The following is a 22,295-nucleotide window of genomic DNA, read 5'->3' on the forward strand; positions in this document are numbered from 1 at the left end:
GTCTGTCAGAATCCATTTCCATAAAGGAAGCTGTCAGGCAAGATTCATCTGGCTGGCTGTTGAATGCGTATTTCTACAGCATCTATGATTCAAAATCCATTGACAAATCAGCACAGATTCTTTTTTATAAAATGAAAGGACTTGTTGTCTCTTCATTAGTCTTGTTTCCTTGTAGGTCAGAGTGGTAAAAGCTGCAATTGCTACTAGTGAAGAGATTTTATAAGATACTTTTTAAAATAGTGACATTTCTGTAATGTTTCCCACATTGTTCAGTGATCACCTTTACACACATTTTGTATTCCATGAAGAAAAAAGTGATGGAGTTGCAGATTTCCATGGCAACAGGTATAATTCTGTTTCCTTTGTTTCATGAGGCTGGAACTAACCGGTACAGAGACAAAGGATTCTTGTTAAGTGACAACCATGGATTTCAAAAGGCTTGAGTTACATGGCATGTGGTTATGTGCCTACAACCTCTACTACACCAAGCAACTTTTGCCAGTGTTAAAAAAAACCTGAGTTATTGTCTGAAACTGAAAATAAGTGGAGAAAAGTTGCCAGTTGTAGGATTCATTAGTCTGATGCAAATACGTTGAACAGATACAGCAATTTGCAAACACTTCTCTGTTTCCCCCTTTCCAAATTTGGTTCCTGATTTGCAGCTGGTTTTGCTAATTACTAAACTAACATCAGTAAAGGAAGCAAAAATGTCACTAGTTACTTTTATATGCAGGAATTTGGACTGTGATTTGGAGAGTCTTGTCTCCCATTTTAAGTTGTTTCTGGACTCAAAAAAAATATTTCCAAAGATACATTATGAGTATTTATTTAGAAGTGAGTGCCTTGCTTTTGAATGAATTCTTATTGCAATTTTAAAACTGAGAAATGTCAAGAATTCTCTGGCTGTATAATTCCCATGTGTGTTAGCACTGCCAGTGGAAAAGAATAGCCCTTTAGTTTTATATACCAACTTCTCAGTTGATTTTAAGTCTATAAAAACCCACTAAAGGCAGTGGAGCTACTAAAGTAAATATTAAATGAAATATGAATAAATTGCTTTAAATTAAACTAATATATTCTTTTCTTTGTTGATGTGCTCAAGTATATTTTTTTAGCCGCTCCCCCAATATAGTGTGTTGCAAAGCTAAAACTTAATAATTTACATTCTTATACATTCAAGTGCATTGCACATGTATGGCTAGCCCCAGTCTGTATGAATCAGGATCCATTTGTAGGGTTTAAAAGTAACAAGTTAAAAGGAAGGAAGTGTGTTCTTTTAGAAGGTATTGAAAAATTAAAAGAAGGCTTTACTACATGGGAGTAATTTTTATTTGTTCTGGGTTTGCTATTTTTTTTTAATTGTAGTGTCTTTGTATGACATACAAAACTAGCTTCTGAAAATGTCAGAAAGAGGAAGTCAGCAAGACTCTGTGTTACTGAATACTGGAGTCACACACTGATAAGCTTAATAAGGAATGTTCACAAAAGGTTACTGATGATAATTGTTTCAGCAGGTATTCAAAAAACTTTCATCCTGTCATTCGATTAAAGTTCATTGATACCACCAATTTCTAGGTACTGAAATGAAATAACGAAAAGAAATGTGATTTCTACAAGTATATGTAATTGGAAACTACTGATCTGTCTTAGGCAATAGAAGAAAAACTTCACATGGAAGTTTCTGAGGTCCAAGGCATTTGTTTTATCAGAAAGAATGAAACCCAGATGTGCAGTGAACACTTTCAATGCAGATTCTAGCTTCTTTTTTTTTTTTTTTCCAAAATACTTATGTAAGCCAAAGATTTCCAATTTTTCAGCTCCGAACTTACTCAGGTAAGCTCCTCCCAACTTGGGATGTTCCAAGTTCATCTTTATTTTACCTTTCTTGCCATCTGCTAGAAACAATTTTTAAAGCCTGTTCTCCGCTGAGGGACATTTTTTCATGGCTTGAATTTTACCATACCGGCTCTAAAACTGGCCAAAGCAACTTCTATGAAGTCAGAAAGGCTGTCTTTCAAGTACTCTCAACTAAAATAGAGGACTCCAAGTGTCCCAATGCCTCTTTAAGATACACCATTTCTTTTAGCAGGCAATACCATGAAAGAACTCGCATATTTTTAAATCTTCTGCAGAGCATATCAGGTTGAAGTCAGACACAGTCAGCTCTGTCACAGAAAGGAATACCCAGCAGAGCAAGGACAGTGAAGGACAGAAGAAGGTCAAGATGTTGTTAGTTGGCACTGATGGCAAGCCTCACTATTTTAAACTTTGACTTGACAAGCCTCATGAAAAAGAACCTTCAGGAATACCATAAATCTCAGATAGAATTGCCCAGAAAACGCTTAGTCCTAGTGAGGCATATCAGCCATGGTGGACAGTCTCTTTCTTTGACCTCTCCAACTAATGCATTTCAGTTTGTTCTTTTCCACCCTAGCTTACTTAACCCTGTGTTATTCAGAAGATAGATCTGACAGTCTCCCATTTCCTCATTGAAATGGGCTGCTCATCCAGCCCATACTTCACCAGCTTCTCCATGAGGAGCTTACGGGAAATAGTATCTAAAGTCTTCCTGCAGTCAAAGTAGACAATATCCACTGCTCTCCACTCATCTACCAAGCCAGTTGTTTCACCATAGGAGAGTATCAGATTCATCAAGCATGTCTTCCTTTTGGTGGCTAGTCCTGATAACCTTTTTATCCTTCATGTGCCTAGAAATTATTTCCAGGATTAGCTGCTCCATCATCTTCCTAGGGATCTAGATGAGGCTGACCAGCCTGTAGTTCCCTGGGTCTTCTTTCTTGTCTTTCTTGGAGACAGCAGTCATTGATTTTTTTCCTGTCCTCGTGTGCCTCTCCCAATTTTAGTGTTATTTTGGCAAACCAAATAAGATCTTCTGCACAGTACTGGCTACTATTAATACTTTAATTCAGTTAAGTCGTCCTAGCCCTCGCATCATTGACTTGTGCTTTATATCATCTCTAAACAAACACTTACAATGATGCACATAATTCACTGGTTGTTTTTGAAACAAGACAAGGCTGTAAATGGACATTTCAGTGATGAATGGATTGAGATTTATGACCCCTAGAATGTATCTCTGAAGGTTAACCTTATGCTCTAGAATTTAAGCTTATCTATATCGGTGTGTTCTACACCATCAGTTTTCACTTTAAACATTTATGAGTCAACATGATGAGCTGTTCTAGGACTGTAATTAATTTCCATTTTTTGCTGAATATGTGGGGATGTAGTGTTATTTTGGATTTTCAGTTTTAGATGGTTTTTTTGCTCTGATCTTCCCCATTTCATGTCTGGAAATAACCATACCTTTAAACAAGTACATGAGTACTGAGCACCTTAAAAAAAATCCTAGATTTTTGCTTTTAAAACCTGAAGACTTTGCCCTGGGTGATGATGCTTAGAGAAATTATTTTATAGTTCCACACAGCCTTATTCCTAAATTCTGTATATTTTCAGGTCAGAAATTATCTGTCTGCAAAATCTTTTCCTCCATGTCATCCAGCATCTCTCTTTCATAAAAGCTCCCATTTCGTGGTAACAGAAAGGACAATCAATATCTGCAAATAAGGTCTATGCAATGCTGGATTCTCTGTCGCATATGGATGGATGGATGGATGGATGGATGGATGGATGGATGGATGGATGGATGGATGGATGGATGGATTATAGAAAGTGGCTCAACCTGCTAACAATTTCTCCTGTTTGTTACAGACTCCTATCTTTTAGTTGTGTTTGTCTCTACTAAGACCTACTGTGTAGTCAGGCTTGAAATAGTCTCAGCTCTGTTCATGTCAGCGTCATCTCCGATGTTATTAATGAATGGTTTTATGTAATGATAAGTAGATTAAATATTTCATCTGTTGCCTACAATAGCTTAAACCTTGTAAAGATGTAAAAACCTGACCTTCTGCCCTCACAGTAATTAGTATCGTTTCCATAGACAGAAAACTTCTTTTGTGAAAGAAATAAAAACATGTTTTTGTGACAGGATACAGGTGGAGACACACCTCTTAATGACATTCAATGAATATAATCCCAATGCACTGTAAAATCCAGCTACTTTTCTGCAACGGTAATCCATTCTGTCAGACAACAAAGTGATCTATTATGAGCTTCTTTCAGAGGAAAGCGGGGGGAAATAAAAAAAAAAACACCTGCACAATTCTGCCAGAAAAGAAGGAAAATGTCCCAATTCTCTCTGGCCAAGAAGATTAGAGAAAATGTCAGTCCCAGTGAATCTCCCTTCAGAACACTAGTCTTTCACCATTGCTTTATTATTTATATATAATGTTATTCTACCACCAAAGAGTAATCATCATCTACCTTGGCACTGCAAAGCGGTGCTGTTATTTTGAAATTTTTTCCTCCATAATTGATTAAGAGACTCATTAAAAGGCCATAACAAGGTTAGAATAACTCCTGAAAACCTAAATGCTAGAAATGTATTTTAAAGGCTGAAATTACTTTCGCATCTAGTTTTTCTGTAAGAGTTTTTTTAGAGGACTTATGAGGTTATAAATAAATAAATAAATCTCATTACAGGTATAGTGAAGGTAGCCATATAAATCATATTAAAAACACAGACAAAATCAACAGTTGTGGGAAAACGTCTCAGCCCATCTACATCAGGCTACATTCCCTTTTCGTCTAGGCAGAGAAAGCTTAAGTTATACAGGTATATCTAAAGAGGTTTTCAGGATGAGCACTCCTCCATCGTTTTGTTTTTTCTCTAGCCTAGTCTTGTCTTCCACTCACATCGGTTCTGCATTGGAGACAGAGCTCTCTTAATATATTTTATGTTCCTCATGCCAGGTCTCTGCGCTACAGCTCTTGTGCACATAGACACTTACCATACAATTCACGGTTTTGCTTATATGATGTCCCTAGACTGGGAAAATTTGCACTTGAGGCCACTACTGGTGATGAGATGCCTCCACTTGAATGGAGGATTAGGGGATTAATGACTCTTCATTGCTAATTCTCTGCTGGTTGTCTCCAATTGTCTCTTAGCGTATTTCCAGGTATTCAGTCCAATGCGCAGGCTAAATAACCATGAGGCATAGAGAGGCTTAAGAGTTCAGTCATTCAATAATCTATCATTATCTTAAAGTTATGGAGGAAAACAATGAAATCCTGGCAGCAACAAGAATAGTTGTAGATAAATAGGAACATGTTCTTAAATTCTAATAAGTTGTGCTAATGAACCTATGTACCTAAAGGCATATTTGTAGCTTTTTCCTGAGCATTCACAGTGCTGATGCTTATAAGACATTTTAAATGAGAGCATGAAACCTGTGGTAATTCAGGAAGTAGTATCTTCTTAACAGCATTGGTTCGATTTGCAGTTTTGAGGTTATCTATCAAGTGTGGCTATATGTGACCTTACATTTATGTTTACTGTTTTTTAGCTCCAGACCAGTCTGTCTGAACCAATGACGTTATCCAAGTCGATTTCACTTCCTCGCAGTGCATATTGGCATCATATCACCCGGCAGAACAGCGTTGGAGAAATCTACAGTTTACAAGGCAAGTTCCTTATAAGTAAATGCCATGTCCATTAACTTCTTTCCTTTTGACTAGAGTTCATGCAAATTGCTTTTTATTTGCACTGGTTGTTTTCTCTCCATTTAATTTTATCACTTGTCAGGAACCTCAGCAAGATGCTCAAATTTACATAAAACCGGTTTCTTTCATTCATTTTGTAAACTAATGCTGAAAATTATTCCCAGAACTGCCACATAAGGCTGGATAGACAGTTTGGCTCAATGTAGCTTCTCAATAGCTAAAACGTCACGTTTCTTTAGTATTTTCTTCCAATGAGATGGTGTATGTGTTTGGGCAACCTTAGGGTGCCCAATTAAATCTACATAAAGTGGCTATATGAGTTGCAAGATTAAAATAAAATAATTCCAGGAATGAGAGCTATTCTTGGTGAATTATCTTGGCAAATCTTTCATATAGTTCATATGACTAACTGACTAACTCGCAGGCCTCCTGTATAAACGTATCTTTTCCTGTTACCAGTTCTCTTTCATATGTTTAGGTTCTAAGCTATTTGCTAAGGACTCTATATGCTATAATTAACATAACTTGATGACAGTGATGATGATTCACTATTCTTGAGCAGAAATTTATTTGTGTCTTTTAGAAAGCTGAAATTATTGTTAAATTTACGATGTAGTCCTTAGTTAACAGTAATGGTTTACTTTTAAAAAATAATAAATTGCCGTAAACATATTCCTTTGTATTGCTTGAAAAGGGTTTAAGGATTTAATTTCACTTCTGTCTTAATAACCTAATGCCGTAAGCAGTTTACATTTAGATAAGAGGACAGAAACTGATCACAAACACGAGTACCCAGTGCAAGAAAACATGGTACATGTTTTCATGAAAATAAGTGAAATGCAGTATATAGATGAAAGCCATGAAGTGTTTTGTTTTATAAATTATCACATAAATTAAAACCAGCAGGTGAGCTTTGAATTCAGTGTGTGACTCATTCACACTTCCATGGAAACATGGGACTAATAAATATTTCAGAACTTCAGATTTTCATTTCTCTTCTACGTACTACAATGACTGAAACTTGAGAAAGCATAGCTGATTTCAGGAGAGACTAGTTCAATTTTACCAGTGGGGTAAGAAATGCTTCCAGAGGACAATTTTATCTCCTGCTGGTTGCAAAACTTTTACATGCAAGAGTGTTATTCATTATCTGTAATGAAGGTCTCTTCGAACCTTCTGCAGCAATGCCTAATTAATTGCTTAAGGGAGTGCAAAGTACACCTTTTCTTCCTAATCCCTGTTCATACTGGTCGCCTGCACAGTAGAGACCTACTAGTTGTCAAAGCATCAGCTCACAGATGCTTCACAGGTGTGGGTGGAAGGTGGGTTAGCAAGGAAGCAAATTGTGAGCATCACTTCAGCCCTCACCTTACCAGCTGAAAGTAGCTGTCACAGAGGGTAAAATCACTTGCTGCTGCTGTGATCTCATCTGAACTTGAAAAGGTATGTGTCACCTTCAGACAGGAGATGTTTTCTTTAGAGGCTAATCCATCAAACTCAGTGCTGCACTTAATGTATATTTATGGCAAAGCTTTTTACATTCAAGAAATTAATTTCAAAATTCCATATACTACTCTGAATATCTTGTAAACTCTAAAATGGTATTACTAGAGTCTGCCTTTATTCAGATTACTACTAATATCAGTAAAGTAAGAGCCGAATTTACTGTTAAGTACAGTTTAAAAGTGTTTCCATAGTGGCAATTATTTCAGACTTGGAGTCTGAAGTGACTAGAATTTAATTAATAACAGCTGGTGATGTGTAAGGAGAAATGAATATGTGCTCATGCTACCTTAGATAAATTGGCTCTTCGGGAGTTATTTAGCAGTCAAATTTAACTTAATTAGTAGTGTGAGTTGAGCTGATAATTAATATGCTGTAGAGTAGGAAGGTGGGGGATTTAGTGTTCGATTTTTTTAAAAAAGATAAGATTTTTTTTTCAGATAAGAAAAAGCAATTCAATAAATGGTTTATCATCTTCTGTCTGCCCATGACAACACTTAAATGTGAAGTCCTGAGAAGGTTAAAACACAAAATAATAGTGCTAAAGGACTAAAGGAACACAGATTGCACAAAATATTCTAAAAATGAAGTGGGCTGGTTTCTCTCTTCATACAACTATTCTTTCATTCATATCTTCTTTGCATTGTTTCAGTTCTTGATTGCGCCGATAAGATAAAAGAAGTAATTTAGTTGTCCAATTAATCTTGTCAGTAGGAACAGTGTGGTGGTTGGCTTGTACCACTGGCAGCACATCACTACTAGTATTCACTTCAGATTTTACAGGTTAGTGCTGCGGGTCTGGTAAGAGTTTCTGTCCATGATGTGCTGAGGTTGTGACATGGGGCCTCATTATCTGACACAGTGATGACCTTCCAGCACTGTGCGTTGCCTCTCCTCTCCATCTGACGTGACATCGGGCTTGTGGCAAGCCCCACTGCTGCACCATAAAAAAGAAAAAGCAAATTGCTGCCACGCCTGAAAACAGCACAAAGTTTTTACAGCCATCAGGTTAAGTTCTGATCTCAGCTTCTGTGTTGGAGTGATTTCGCTGAAAAATCCAACTGACACCCACAGCTTTACAAATCACAATGCCTGTTGATAAAGCACAAGTTAATAATCCAGATCTTGCCTTTAATTACAATTCAGAAATGAAATGTGTCCTAAAAGATTGTTATAAAATAGTTGGACTCAGTGACCCAATGGGTCTTTTCCAACCTGGTGATTCTGTGATTCTATAGTTTAAGTAACAAAGAAAAAATGATTATACATTACTTTTTGTGCATACATGAATAAGACTTAAAGGAATTGTACATTTTCATTAATAGTAGACAGCTTCATGAAGAATTAAGGCCCAAAAGAAGACAAACATTGATAAATGCTAACCTCTAATACATCAAGGTTTACAAAACCACAAAAATTATAAAGCAAGAGCACTACCGTGGACTGAAATCATGATTAACAATGAGAAAAACACAAGTACAAAAGGCACGTAAGCATGAAAAAACCTCTTTATGTATCCTCATAAATCATTGTTTATTTTATAATATTACCTGACTTATAACTTAGTACTGTTTCACGAGATATTAAAAACTGAGAAACAAAGCATGTCTTTTTATACAGATAGATAGATATAGATATAGATATAATTAATGCATAGGGGTTTTTTAAGTTTTGCATTTTGGGGTTTAAACTAGCTTAGGTTGAAAAAAGAATTGCTGACTGAATTTTCAGCTAGCTGAAACTTAGTGTTATAGTTCTTGATCTGGTGAATTTGCATAGTACAAATTTTAAACACAGTCTAGATATTATTAAACAAATAAGGCCAAATAAAATTTTGGTACAGAAACCTGCATTAGCTTTTTTTATTGCAGTTATTGAAATCTCCGAGGAAAGTATGTTCAGTAAATGTAATTAGAGTCTGGCCTTTCTCCAGGAAATTCAAAGTGAGGAATCACTTTCACTGTTGTATCTGAGTCTAGTTCATATTCCTTATCTGAACATTGATTTTGCCATCCATCCTCAGGGATGAGCACCTACCCACATAAGCAATCCTACACATTTCTATGAGAGCAGTCATGTGAAGGAACATGTATTTCTATAAGAATTACATCAGTTACATTTACATTTTCCTCTCAAAGACAACAGTAATGCTTTTTTTGCACAGTAAATCGCTTATCACAATTTACTTATCACAAATGCTTACTTGGTCTATCTGTTTGATAGGAATGGTTGGACTCAATGATCCAGTGGGTCTCTTCCAACCTAGTGACTCTATGATTCTATGAAATGCTTTTCATATTGTATCATAAACCCATTCCACCGTAATTAAAAGATACTAAGATGCCTGCCTGAAAAATACTAAGAGATCTGCAAAAAGCTAGAGTCTTACACTTTTAAACTTACTGAGGAACATCAAGAAACGTTACAGGGAATTGTTACAAGAAATGTTCCTCTGTAAGGAACATTCCTCTGTACTTGGCACTGGTGAGACCGCACCTCGAATCCTGGGTTCGGTTCTGGGCCCTCACCACAAGAAGGATGTTGAGGCTCTGGAGCGAGTCTAGAGAAGAGCAACGAAGCTGGTGAGGGGGCTGGAGAGCAGGTCTTACGAGGAATGGCTGAGAGAGCTGGGGGTGTTTAGCCTGGAGAAGAGGAGGCTGAGGGTTGACCTCATTGCTGTCTACAGCTACCTGAGAGGAGGTTGTGGAGAGGAGGGAGCTGGGCTCTTCTCCCAAGTGACAGGGGACAGGACGAGAGGGAATGGCCTCAAGCTCCGCCAGGGGAGGTTTAGGCTGGACATCAGAAAAAAAAATTTCACAGAAAGGGTCATTGGGCACTGGCAGAGGCTGCCCAGGGAGGGGGTTGAGTCACCTTCCCTGGAGGGGTTTAAGGCACGGGTGATGAGATGCTGAGGGGCATGGTTTAGTGGTTGATAGGAATGGTTGGACTCAATGATCCAGTGGGTCTTTTCCAACCTAGTGATTCTGTGAAACAAATTATAGCTTTCATAGAGGACTTAAGCTGGAAGCATCACTTAAGCTTGTAAGTACATGACAAAATTGAAACCACATGGAAGTAAAAACTGGCTGTGATGAGGTCTGTAGGAATTTTGCCATTGATGCAATTGTCTTTTGTATTTCACACTAAACATGCAGTGAAAATAAATCTGTTTTGCAAATCAAAACAGAGGGAAGCTCTGGCCCCTCTTTGGCCTCAGTAAGCAAGCCTACATTGCCCCTTGTCTTTTGACCCTGTTAGGTGAGAGCTCACCCTTTTCTTGTTAAAAAATATATTTTTAAGTAGAATAACATTTTGTATTAACCCATTCAGCTATAAGATTTTGTATGTAAAAGGGAGACAAGTCATACACAAAGGATATCTTCCAGCTACGTGAGTTTCAAGCCATTTCAAAATATAAACTGATAAATCATTAAACATGATCAGAGAATATTCAAGTTACTATTTAAAAGAGTTCGAATCGTGTTGTTCAACCCTCCTTAGGCTAATCCTGCAGGCATTTCCTTTGTGGGCTTCTGCAGTTTTCTGAAAATTAAAGTATGTAAAATAAATTGACGGACATCTGTAATTTTGGCGTTTCCATTGTTTGTTCATATGCCCAGCAAGAGAGTGCAGAATCCATTTCCCCATCTAATCTTGACACCAGAATAATGTAAATGACATAAAATGTTAGAATATATCTGCTATGTAAACCTGATCACTTGGTAATGTTTAACTAAGTGTCTACCAGCAGCTAAAGCTGAAATGCTTTATAGCTGGCCACCTTCCAATTTCCTTTGCTGCATCTCATCTGGACTTTCACATTAGTAAATAAAGCCTATAAAATTTGAACTGTGAATAGAAGACACCTGAAACAAGATACTTACTGATTAGAAACTAAATAAGAGCTACGGCATTTAAAATGACTGTATTATGTTGTTTCTCCAATCTTATGCAGTAGATTTGTTCCTTTTCTTTTGAGCTTTCAAATTCTGTGCAAAATAGTGCATCTCTAGACTGATTTTAAATAGCATATTGGGAATGGGAAGTGTCTTACTCAGAAACTAGTAAAGAACCATCTCATTTTGTTCAACACTGACTGCTACAACTAATTAAGAGTATTACTGACAGGCTTCAAAGGGTATCTTGACACACTTCTTTTCATTCTAATAAATGGTTGCAGTTGTAAGTTCTTACAGTTATGAACCATGAAAAATAAGGGGGGGGGGAAGAAAAAAAATAATAAAGCATATTCTGTTGTCAAATTCAGGAGTTCTGAGTTCATTTAAGCCCTGTATTGTGATACCCTTGCTCTCAGAAGATGGCCCTCCAGTGAGATCACTTGTCAATGAGGTTATTTTGTGTTGCACCAGAAAGCGTAGTCGTCACAGTAGCCTCAAGTTTCAACTGAAAGCCAAAACAGTGTAGGAAGAGCAATTAAATACTAGCTGATTGCCTCTTCTCCCCTCCAAACCCCAGAAAAAAATGTTCTTCAGTGCAAACTACACAAATTTTTAGTCATAAAACCCTTTTTATGTCTCAGCTTATGTGATGCTTATTCATATCTATGCGATGACAGTAGCTTCTCACTCACTGTCAGTGTGAGAAGCAAATTAAGTTTTGCCCCTAGCTTAACTGAACTGAAACCAGAAATCTTTACCCCAAATTAGCTTAAGACTAACTACAGTTGTGCTACAGTAATTTGATCTCTCTGCTGTATCTTAAAATTCAAGGACCTACATTGGAGCACTATATGCTGTAGTTCAGCAAAAGAATATTTGTAGTGGGAGAATAGGTCTAACGAGCTCTGTGGATGCTAACTGTCAGCTGATATTGGATTATCTGAACAAGAACAATTTGCTATGCTATATCAAAGAGAAAATTGTAATACTTGTCAAAGGTCAATTTTGTGAAAACTGCTTTTTTCTAATAAATCACTTCACCAATAGATCCAAACTGCTCTAGCTATGACTATCCCATTTTGTGTTAAGCATGTTATCACAGCTAGAATCAAGATTGCCAGTTCATTTTTATAATTTCAAATTGCAATATTTCTATATTGACAAACCAGATATTTTTAGTCAAATTATTACTCAAAATCATGAATGCATTAAACCCCATTTAAAATAATCTGGGACAGGAGGAAGCCTGCCTGGGCGTGGGGGACATACCTGGGCACCATTAGTATCTGTTTACAGGAATTGTTTATACTTCTTTTTCTTTCAATAATTATTTTTAAATAAAATAAAATTGTAGAAATTGACACTGCCGTAGAAGATGTTTACAGCATTTTGCAGTCAAAACAATGTAAGTTTTGAAAAAATAGTCTGTGTAATGGGAATGTGTAATGGGAAGAGTGGGAGGATGTTAATAATACCAGCTTCACCAGCAGTAATGAGGAAAGAAGCCAAGCCCAAGGATTTCAAGTGCAGTTGATTGTGTTCTACTTTAAGTGGAAAAAAGATCCAGTGACCCTTTTCATATTCTAACACTTCTATTTAACTGCTTGTCTGAAATGGTGTAACATTGACCTGCCTGCCTGTAATTTGGTTATTATATGGTTGAAAATACATTTGTTATAGAAAGAGTGTGGTAAGATGAGGTGCTAAGGGGCATGGTTTAGTGTTTGATAGGAATGGTTGGACTCAATGATCCGGTGGGTCTCTTCCAACCTGGTTATTCTATGATTCTGTGATTCTATGATTTCAAATACATTAACTTTAAGTTCCTGTAAGACTGTCTTCTATAAAAGTGTATCTCACTTTACTAATATGCAACAATGTTATGATGACAATATCTGTGGCACACAGCATGTAGTCTTATTACTACAGACATATTTATTTTCATGTTAAGGCAAATTTAAGCACAATGATCACCCTACTCAGTATGTTCAGTTTAACTGAACCATAAGAATATATTGCTTATAACTCCATAGGGAATTTCAGCTGTGCAGAACTGAATAAAAAAATACGATATTCAGTAGAGAGAAAAAAAAATGCTCAAAATATCTTAGAACATCTTTCATTCTCTATTTTATTTTCAAAAAAGCCTTTTCATCTTGGTGAATTCTTATATCCTGCCAACTTTTTATTTGATCAATATGATACATTGTAAGAAACTAAGATAAATTTCACAAAAGTAAGAACTGTGAATAACAATGGGAATTTCCTCCTAATGCAGAGTTAGCATCATTTTACCAATGCGAAAGTTTTTCATTTTTTCCAAAACTGAAGTCTGCCAACTTCTTGCAGTTCCATATTTGACTAATAGAAGTGTTTAGCTGCCGGATACTTGTTTATCCTTCAAAAGTCTTTGAACGTGTTTTTTTATGAAATTATTTTAATCAAAGGCTCATTGCCCTGAGTTTAAAAAAAAAAAAAGATATTTTATTATAAAGCTATATAGAAGAAGGGGAAAATGCAGAACCAGACTGGGAGAGAGATAGGAGAGAAAGGACTTGGTAGAAACTGGAGTAAGGATGGAGTCAGCAGGCTCTGAAATTTACACTATAAATATCAAAAGCTCTGTCCTTCCCTACCTCTGCCAAAAAATACGTCTGCGTTAGGATTCAGTGCAGAGTAGTAGAGCAGTGTACCATAAAGCCTTACCTATCCTGACTGGAGATGCTAGAGATGAGGTCCCAAGTGGAATGAGGGTTCTCAGTGTTCAGCAGCAAATGCCCTAATTGGAGAGTGAAGACAAAAGATCCTTACTACTCTTTTTAATGACTTAAATACTTACGTTATTGCTCATCACCCAGGTTAACTTACAGCTAGACTGTATCGTGGCTATTTTCTTTGCCTTGGTGGTCTGTGTGACATAATGTGGCATGGGTGGTTGTACTCCCAGCAGCGAATTAGCTGAGAATTGGCTAATTAGGCACAGGAGTGTTTTTAACCTACAGAAAACACGTCTAGTTAGTTATATCTGTACCACTGCCCTTGTGTTTCTGAATGAAACATAATTAAAAGAGGATTTTGATTGGTTGTTTGGTTTCAGCTTCCAAGAAGAATGCTCTTCTGCTGGCTTAGAACTTGCACATTGTTCTTGTGTCTCATTAATGAAGCATTTATATGCTATCGGTTTTATTCTTTTCTGTACTGTACGTCTGTGAAATTGTCATTACTGAGTGTGGTGTGTTTTCATGGAAGTTAGTGAAAACTGCATGAAGCAGTTTTTCATTTTCACCTCATTTTGCTACTTTTCCACACATTTGTATAAATAGATAACAATGACAGGATGTTTTCTTCCTAAATACCTATTATGCATGTGCCAGAGTAGCACCTCTGTATCCATACAGTTGCCTATTTTGCTAAAATATCAGTGAGTCTTGCTTTTTAATAAGGTTTCTGCACGCTGCCCTGAGAAGTCTCATGCAAAGTTGTCACATTTCCTAGTTTCATGGACATGAACTGGTGGTATCAAACCAGGAGTGCAGGTACCCAAATGTGCCTTCTGTCTCCTCTCTTCATGAGTGGACATCCCGGATTTTGGAAGTAATCACAAGCAACGCTATTGCTGAAATTACAGTTCAGAGACTGTTTATATGATTATGTAGAAGCTTAAAATGTAATTTTAAAAAGCCTGTTCTCAACATAATTGTTATAAATGCAGCATCAATTTGTATGATTGATTGTTGACAGACTTTGGCCACTTGTTTTTATCCGTTATTGCTGTTATATGGTTACAAGACATCGCAGCAGGTTTGCAGGACTTCTGCTTGTGAGATGACAGTTCTATCATCACCAAACATTTCATGTCACAAGTGTTTATGATGGAAAAGATAACCTGTTCTGGGTTAGGAAATGGAAATGTATTTCGTTCAATCTTGTCAACTGCCTCATTATTCCCCATTCATCAGAGCAGGTATTTAATTCTGAGAAATAGCTCAGCAGTTTTTCATCCCTTTCATGCCTCTTACGGAAACACTTTTCTCCGATCAAGTATGTGCGTTTTAGTTTAAGTGTCAATCTGTTTATGGAAAGTCTTGTTTTTCTCCTGTCACCATATATTAACTAAGACAAGCCATTTTTAAGAAGTAAAGGGGGGAGGGAGGCAGGAGGGAGCAGGGTCAGAGGCAGCAAATACTGAACATTATCTGTACAAGTGTGTGATTTTTCATTCCTAATATATACTGATTTGTATGCACTAGTAATGCCTTTTTACTCCCTAGAATATCTGTGAGGAGGTCTCAACGCCTGTGGCTGCAAAATTCTCATAAATTCTAGACCAAAGATCTTCTGTTCCTCTAGCTTAAGAACGAGGAAAAGGGATTTTTCCTGAGCATCTTTATCATTTTGTACCATTTCCTGATTTGCTGGCCAGCATGTCAAAGCAAAGAAATACTCCATCTTATGCTCATAGATTGGACCAGCACCTAAAGTGTTAGGACTGAAGAGGATGAGGAAAAGGCTGAAGTGCTTAAAGCCTTCTTCCCCTCATTCTTCAATAGTCAGACCAACGATCCCCAAGGTATTCAGCCCCCTTAGTTGGAAGGTGGGTATGGGGAGCAGGATAATCCCCCCCATAATCTAGGAGGAATTAGTCAATGACCTGCTACACCACCTAGACACTCATAGGTCTACGGGACCAGATGGCATCCACCCAAGAGTACTGAGGGAGCTGGCAGAGAAGCTCTCCAAGCCACTCTCCATCATTTATCAACTGTCCTGGTTAGCAGGGGAGGTCCCAGACAACTGGAGGCTTGCTGATGTGACACCCCTCTACCAGATGGGGCAGAAAGAGGATTTAGGGAACTACAGGCCTATGACCCTGACCTCGGTGCTAGGAAAGGTTATGGAGCGGTTCATCTGGAATGAGTTTACCAGGGAAATGCAGGTCAACCAGGATATCGGGCACAGACAGCATGGGTTCAAGAAGGGCATGTCCTGCTTGAGCAACTTGATCTCCTTCTTTGACCTGGTAACCCACCCAATGGATGAAGGAAGGGCTGTGGATGTTATCTACCTCGACTTCAGTAAAGCTTCGGCACTGTTGCACAGCGTTCTCCTGGAGAAGCTGGTGGTTCATGGCTTAGGCAGGTGTACCCTTTGCTGGGTGGAAAATTGGCTGGATGGTCATGCCCAGAGAGTTCTGGTGAACAAAGTTAAATCCAGTTGGTAGCCGGTCACAGACAGTGTTCCTCAGGTCTCAGTGTTGGGGCCAGTCCTGTCTAATATCTTTATCAGTCATCTGGATGAGGGGATTGAGTGCTCCCTCGGCAAGTTTGCGTGTTTCACCAAATTGGGTGGGATTGTCAATCTGCTCAGGGTCAGGAAGGCTCTTCAGAGGGACCAGGACAGGTCGATGGGCTCGATGCCCTCGATGGGCTGAGGACAATTGTATGAAATTCAACAACACCGAGTGCTGGGTCGTGCACTTTGGTCACAACAACCCCATGTAACACTACAGGTCTGGGGAAGTGTGGCTGGAAAGCTGCCCAGTAGAAAAGGACCTGGGAGTGCTCGTTGACAGCAGGCTGGACATCAGCCAGGAGCATGGCCAGGTGGCCAAGAAGGCTAAGAGCTTGTATCAGAAATGGGGTGGCCAGCAGAAGCAGGGAAGTAGTCATGCCCCTGTACTCACACCTCTAATACTGTGTTCTGGTTTGGGCCCCTCAGTACAAGAAAGACATTGAGATGCTGGACTGTGTCCAGAGAAGGGCAATGAAGATGGTGAAGGGCCTAAAGCACAACTCTTATGAGGAGCAGCTGAGGGAACTGGAGTTCTTTATACTGAAGAAGAGGAGGTTGAGGGGAGACCTTATCGAACTCCACAACTACCTGGAAGGAGGTTGTAGCAAGGTGGATGCTGATCTCTTCTCCCAAGGAGTAAGTGGTAGGATGAGAAGAAACTGCCTCAAGTTGCACCAGAGGCGCTGTAGACTGAATATTAGAGAAAAAATATTTACTGAAACAGTGGTAAAGCATTGGAACAGACTGCCCAGGGAAGTGGTGGATTCAGCATCACTGGAGGTGTTCCAAAAACATGTAGAAGTGGCACTTAGGATGTGGTTTAGTAGGCATGGTGATGCTGGGCTGATGGCTGGACTGGTCTTTTCCAGCCTTAATGATTCCATGATACTATGAAATATAAGAAGGGACCAAGGATGCCTCTTCACTTACTCTTACTGCCTTAGTTATTCTTCAAACCCTGTATCAAACTGTCGAATGAGCCGTAAATTTTGCAGTGTTTATTGTGTAATGAAATACCAAAGAGGGGACAATTTAACCCATTATCTTCATGGCGTGACTGGTTTTTTGCTTATGCTGCTAATCAGAAATGTTGCCATGGACGTGAATGACATTATGCTAGTGCGTAACTACTGTAAAAAGGGCAAATGTACAGAAAATGTGAATAGTATCATTGCTGTCAATGTAAGATACTTACTCATTTTGCTCATTTAAATGTTCAGAACCATTCAAGATGTAAAAGAAAACCTTCATAACTAGACAAGAAAGAGAAGTTTATTTGTTGTTGCTGCATTGGTCCTTGTCTGTTGCAAGCCATCCTTGCCTAAGAAAAATCAGATTCTGCTGACCTAAGCAGGACAAATACCTTTCCCTGTATCTCATGTCCACGGATCACTGGAGCATAAACAGGACTCCCACTTTTGAGCGTTTCTTCAGTGACCCATGTAATTATGTAGAGCCTTTTTGACTTAACCTTCATTCTGGTAGTCATGGATCTCTGTTGGACTTCTACATAGTAATGTAGATGTGTTTTATAAGATAAAATATCAACACATTTCCTTTGGAATTATAAGTCACCTATATGAAAAAGATTTCTTTTTCGTATTTTTTTTTACACTGATTAGACAAAAAAAAAACAAAAAACAGCACATCTAGGAATATCATTGCAACTGTAGGAATAGTTTAATAAAGCCGTCTCAGTACATAGCATGAAATTGTCCCAACATAATACTGTTGCGGTATAGGTTAATACCTAGAGAAAGGCTCCGGAGTGTTACACTGTCAGTAAAGGAATATTCAGCCTCAACAGTAGGGGAGCAATGATGCCGTTATCTCCCTGAAAACAGCCCTTAGTCAGTAGGAGCTCTAAAGCCAAACTCTGTGAGTCGCTGCTTGAAAGTACTTTTTATCCAGAAGTGATAGATGGAATTAGGTTTGAGCCCTGTTTTTGCTGACATCAGAGGAGCAAATTACCTTACTCCTAAAGGGAGTATGACTCACCAATCTGATGGTTCACACAGCATTTGCAGTTTTCACTTGCCTGGGGGAAAATCATTGAAATCTCACAATTACTGTGGCATCTCTCATCCAACAGCCAAGCACTGTTCTTAACCATGATGCTAGAGTGTATGTAGAGTTTTAGTACATGCTGTTTGAAATTTGCTGTTTCTTGAAGTGGCCACTGAAGTTGTTAACCCATGAAGAGAATTTTTCCAAGGAGAAAATTATCCAGAAATAGTTCATAGCAGTAAATTTGAAATGGAAATACTTGCGTGTATTTTGCTTATACAAATATATTTCCAAGAATTAAGTTTTTCTGGATAGTTATAGTGGAGGTTTTTGTCTAGAGTTTTACTAACAGTAACTAAACACGAAACACATGGATTCCCCAAAGCATTCCCCAAGTATCTCGCACAAAAATGTTAACAGGATTTTTAAACCTACAAAGCAAATAAGCAAATAAAAATGTATTATGCAGATCAAAATAAAATATATGATTTTAGATAAGGTGCATGTTGATACAAACCATGTTATAACATGATCATTTCAGCATGAAGAGTTTCATGTATTATCATACATTGCATCTGGATGCATTGTTGTTACACAGATGTTTCAATGTGAAATCTCTTCCTAATTTTGAATGTGTGCATTATATATCTTGTAAATTATATATTTGGTTCTAAATAGCTGCAAACTTGAATCCGACTCACATCAAGATGTTTTTTCCTCACAGAAGTGTTAGATCAAAAATACCTTTAGTGAAAATCTGAGTTAAAGAAAATTACATTATCTATCATATTTTTATATACATTTACCAGACTTCACAAACATAAAATATATAGTTAGATACAGCATATTTTAAATCTTACAGTTTCTATGTCGGACATTTGGCTTTTATGAGTTGCCCAGTGTACGTTATTTTCCTGTTAAAATTTTTTCTCACTTCTTTTCTGTGTAACTTTATTTTAATTTCACATAGATCATAAGTGCATTTATTCTCTATTATTCGAATGTCTGTGATATGCAAACAGTTGCCTGATTACGTGACAGAACACAAGTGCTACCCCAATCAATTCTAGGTTATCATAGCCCTGCTAAAGAGTCCTCCAAGAGTATTTGTTAGAGGGCCATATTTCTATTCTTCTCCTACATAATATATCAGAAATGTTTATTTCACCGCAGTTAGGTGTACTGATAGTATTCTGTACTTGCAGCATCTGCTATCGTAGTTACTATTTTAATGTGCTAAAAAAAATTTTCATTTGAAACTCATTCTATTCATCCTAAAGTTGCCTTTGCTTAGGAGGTGGATTTATATTTTGTTTGGTTTGTATGCCAAAATATGACTTAACTGTTTTACATTGGCATTATGGCTATGATGACACTGGTAGGTACTTGCTGTGCAACATCAGACTGAAATGCAGATACCTTTAATGAGAGTCTTCTATGAGATGATAAACAATTCAGGTCTTTCATATTTATTATGACCATCAATATGCAGAAAAATTAGGTGAAAGAGCAAGAAGAAAGTCTACTTAGCCATCCATGTTCCATGATATTAATGAGCACTGTTAAGTTGAAAGGCTTCATATCTTCAAGTGCTAATTTAATTAAAGATGTTTGTGGTTGGCTCTTTTTTCTCGCTGCTCATTTTTAATAGAAGAATCCCTGCATGGATTTTGATGCACAACTTAAAGATAAAAATTATTATAAGTAGTTGCAGTGTCCTGATTAAAATGTTGCCTTGTTTGCTTATGATCCTCTTGATGCATTGAATAGGACCGTGATTTGACAAAACAATAAATCCAGTTTGAAAGTGCCTGCTGCTTGATAAGAAACAGCATGGCAATGTACCTTGAAAGGCTGAACTGACACAAACTCATTAAAACGGTTCAAATTTGTTCAAAATATTTTGATAGGTATCTTTGTAAAGGCAAACTTTATGGCAAATTAGACATCATTTGAACTTTATATCAGATCAGGTGTTGTCTGTTTTCCAGTTGTTGGCAGAACACCAATTGAAAAGCGTATGGCCAGCACAAACACTCTGCTGGATGTTCTCATTTCTTCAGCATAAACAAGCTCATGTTCTGAGCCTGATCTAAATTCAGTCTGTGTGATCGAATGGTGTGTCTGTGCCTCGCTGATATTCGGAACCATGACCCAAATCTCCATTTAGAATTTTTCTTCTTGCTGCTGCAGTTGTGGGGCTCAGGTCAGTGTTCAAAGACTAGATTGCCAACAGGGATGCGAGAGATGACACACACATTTTGAGACAAAATGTAATTGGGTCCTGCATCTAAACCAGTTCAATATTTTAATTTCCCTGAATCGGTCAGTCTGCCTTTCAGATGTAGATTACTTCTTTCTTAATATTGTAGGGGCTCTATGTTTCGTTAAGCCTCTGGAACGTCTAAGTCCCTTAGAAGTTAGCACTGATACTCATACAATTATAGCAGTTCACGCAAGCTGAAGATGTGACCCTTGGCAAAGCAGATAAGTGCCCTGAATACCAGCAATGAGTATAGTGTTGGTACAGGAGGTACTTTAAATATTAAAAAAAAGCTTAGTCCTTCTCAAGACTGCGTGTCAAGACAAAGTCTTCGTAAAACAATAAAAGCAGATCCAGATAGCTATGTCTATGGTTTTTTGTGCAGACTATGTCCATGAAAAATCAAATATTTTAAAATGTATGTGATTTATTTTATAATGGAGTTCTGTGATAGCCTTTTATTTTCCCCAATCTTTTTCTCACTTCTCATAGTTTATGCTGTGCAGTAGGATAATTGAACTGGCACAGATAACAGTTTCTTCCTTCTGGAAAGAGAGTGGTAGATTGGTCTCACAGAAATTACTGAGAATACCTTGTTTGTCTCTGAAGTTAGGTTTTTTTCCACTAAGAAACAGGGTGATTTGGACAAATATTATACATAACGACTGCAGTATTTTTATGTATATTATTGGATAAAGATTGTTAGTGATTAAACATGCCTGATTCTGATATCAAACAAAAAATTATACTACTAACACTTATTTCATTAAATTTCGACTTCATCGTTTAACTTGAGAATCAGAGTCAGTTCAAGAAGACAGAAAATAGCTGAGATACCTCAGGGTGGGAAGGAAGGGTAGGTGGAAGTGGGAGGATGTTTTCTGAGAAATTTTTCTGGAAAGAGAACTTTTTTTAAAAAGTGAATTATCAATGTTATATTGAATCCCTCTCAGCACAGAAGCTACTTGCCAGGATTTAAGCTTATTTTTAATAACTGTTGCATTTTCATTGCTGAAGAGTTTCAGTTTGGATTTGAGTTTTGAGCATCATGGGAGAAAGAGGAAGTGCATTACACTCTTTTTTCTTTGGATTACCAGTAGCTTAGAAACAGTACATTGTACCTACAGTTTATTTTATAGCTACTAAGAATGAGCACCTTTACATTTTGATCAGATTGTAGCAGGGCTATATAGTCTATCATTTATTTAACCTAGAGGAATGATTGTGTTTAATATCATAGACTTTTGTAATCCTACCGAAAATAGAGAAGGAAGGAAAAGGTGAGATTATATTTTACAGTGACTGAAAAATATGAAATATTTTGTTCTCTGCCCTGGAATGTTAATAAAAGCACTGAAGTGACAATAATATATAGCCTTTTCCAGGATGGAAGGAACAGAAACGTATGTTCTGCTTTCTGGTAAGAACAACAGTTAGGCATTTTATCTGTCAGAACGATCTGTATTTGTAGTCGATCTAGAAATACAGTATCAGTGTACTGAAAAATTAGAACTTAGGTTAACAATACTACCACCAAAGTCATAATGAAAATAGAAAAAACCTTCTGAATTATATACGTAGCTTCTAGGAAAAGGAAGAGTATCAGAGAATTTAATTTTATATCCTTTGTCTACACATTAAGAAATTTTTAATGTGTGTATGTGACATAGATGGTGCCCAAAGAAGGAATTAGCTTTTAAAGTCATTTAAATAGCTCAATTTTGACAGAAGATTTTGCATATTAA

At 37.4% G+C, this 22,295-nt stretch overlaps 1 protein-coding gene across 1 annotated transcript in view; it reads left to right on the forward strand.

The window, feature by feature from the left end:
* Positions 1-22,295, forward strand: part of DOK6 (docking protein 6) — a 225,785-nt gene that overhangs the window by 178,081 nt on the left and 25,409 nt on the right. Inside the window, exon 7 of the mRNA XM_069853029.1 lies at positions 5,430-5,547. Coding sequence (XP_069709130.1) covers positions 5,430-5,547 — 118 coding nt within the window. The remainder of the gene's footprint in view (positions 1-5,429; positions 5,548-22,295) is intronic.

The sequence above is a fragment of the Phaenicophaeus curvirostris genome, chromosome 3, assembly GCF_032191515.1.
Source record: "Phaenicophaeus curvirostris isolate KB17595 chromosome 3, BPBGC_Pcur_1.0, whole genome shotgun sequence".
Lineage (NCBI taxonomy): Eukaryota > Metazoa > Chordata > Aves > Cuculiformes > Cuculidae > Phaenicophaeus > Phaenicophaeus curvirostris.